The sequence below is a fragment of the Verticillium alfalfae genome, genomic scaffold (assembly GCF_000150825.1).
Source record: "Verticillium alfalfae VaMs.102 supercont1.12 genomic scaffold, whole genome shotgun sequence".
In the NCBI taxonomy this organism is placed as follows: Eukaryota; Fungi; Ascomycota; class Sordariomycetes; order Glomerellales; family Plectosphaerellaceae; genus Verticillium; species Verticillium alfalfae.
Genome location: NW_003315027.1, coordinates 198,918 through 200,821, shown reverse-complemented (window position 1 = coordinate 200,821; position 1,904 = coordinate 198,918). Strand labels below are relative to the sequence as shown.

Here is a 1,904-nt window from a genome sequence, read left to right as displayed (position 1 = left end):
GGGACCGCATAGCTGGGAACGCCTCTCGTTGGCTAGCCTCCCGTTTACCTGTCCAATCTGGTGGCCGGTAAGGCTTCTGTTTCTGTGCCTGGGTCTCATGTTGGAAATCGTGCTAGGCGTCCGAGGCGCCAGACAGGAGCCAGACAGGAGCCAGACAGGAGCCAGACAGGAGCCAGAGATGTCGTGGTCCATGGGCTGTCCATGGGGGGCATTCGCGATATCGGGGAGGTCGGCGTGATCGAGCGCTAACGCTAAGAAATCGATAGCCTCAGCGTGCCATCGTCCCAGTCGAGCACAATCAGGCGAACGAGTGGATCCTGCATGGTGTGCGTTGGCTTTGGGAGTCGTTGGAAGACAGGTAGGCCAGGAAGAGCGGCAGTTGTCAAAGACGAGGCTAGGATAGGGAAGCGGGGCCAGTGCGAGGTCTGGGCAAGGGCAGACGGCGAACTGGGCGTTGCGTGACAAGCTTTCCCACGTGGTGCTGGCGTGCCGGCCGGACGTGCTGGCGTGCTGGCGTGCTGCAGGGGGGGGCCAAGGGCGCCGTTCCTGGGGCTGAGGCACAGAGGCAGGGGGGGCCTCGTTAGGGCCTGTCCGGTGCCCCAGTTGGGCCTCTGGGGCGCCACGGCCAGGGGTTCCGGGGGATCTTTCCACTGAACAGAGGACGATATCGCTCCTCCGAGTCATGGTGGGGGTTTTTTTTTTTCCTCTTAGGGGCCTTCCCAGGGGCCGAGGTGCCGGGTCTCGACTGGGAAATGTGCACGTTCTGCATTGGGCCGGCCCTCGGAGATCCCCCCCCCCCGCTCGCCCCTGGCCCCTGATCTTGGGTCGCCCAGAAGGAGAGAAAATGCTTGTTTGCGACCCGAATTTGCATCTCCTGCCCTTTGTCTGAGGATCCGGCTGCTCCCGCCCTACCACTCATTGTTCCGACCTGCATAGCGACGATCATATGCGATGGGCTCCCCTCTTATGTCTCTTTTTTTCTGCGCTTGTCTTCTCTCCCCGATGGTAAGCTTGTTGGGGCATTCCCTCCCTTGCCGCGCATGGAGACGCCTTACGTGCCTTGGGAGAGAAAACGAAGAGAAGAAGACAAAAATAAAGAGGCAGCATCTCGCATGGTCGGCGACGTGTTCCTGCAAGCCACTGATGCTCCTGATAACGGCTGGCAGACGCCCGCTCCTGCCAACCCGCCAACGACTGCTGCATTTCTCCGCCAGTCATCCCTCATGGCGCCCTCGCCTATCGACGGGGCTTCGCACCCAAAATGGGTCATGGTCCCGGCGTCTTTTGGCGCCAGGCCGGCGAGCTACTGCGCGCTTCAGCCGACAAGCTGAAGCGAGCACCAGAGGCCTAGACTGCATGGGCCATGTGGCGTGGGCTCTCGCGCCTGAGTGTCTGCTGCGTGCCCGCTGGTGTGCTATGCGTTCGACCTGGAGGGATACGCCGATGTGAGACATCCGTCGGGTGACCCGAAGAAGGGTTTGGACTTTTTCTTCTCTCTATCGCAAATGACTCCGCAGCTTCTTGACAGGTCTCGGCTTCTTGATGGGTCTCGGTTTCCTGACAGGTCTCAGCTACTTGACAGGTCTGTGTCGAGACCCTTCGTCAAGCGCGCGGGAGGGGGGGACTAGCCGATGAACGAACCCAAAGGGTTTCTGATCCACTCAGACCATGGCAACAACATTCGTCAGCAGCGCCGGCCGGCTGGCCTCGCGAGGCGTCAAAGTTGGTTCAAGGGACGCAAGGGGAACGTGGAATGTCTGGCGCCGTAACGAGAAACGTCCATGAGGGTTGTCGTGCAAGCAGGGAGGACATTTACACAATCCCATGTACGCGAGATGTGTAACATGTCTGCGATGTGGAGGAATCGCATCAGGGGGCGTCAAGGTTGGCATGGAGATCACAGA

General features: G+C 60.3%; 1 protein-coding gene across 1 annotated transcript in view; it reads left to right on the top strand.

Annotated features, from left to right (window-relative positions):
- Positions 1 to 1,143: 1,143 nt before the first annotated feature.
- The window catches only part of VDBG_08289 (mitochondrial carrier protein), a gene marked incomplete at both ends in the record, with an annotated part of 3,480 nt that continues 2,719 nt past the window's right edge, over positions 1,144 to 1,904 (top strand). The window contains 3 exons of the mRNA XM_003001198.1: positions 1,144 to 1,409; positions 1,529 to 1,582; positions 1,666 to 1,777. Coding sequence (XP_003001244.1) covers positions 1,144 to 1,409; positions 1,529 to 1,582; positions 1,666 to 1,777 — 432 coding nt within the window. The remainder of the gene's footprint in view (positions 1,410 to 1,528; positions 1,583 to 1,665; positions 1,778 to 1,904) is intronic.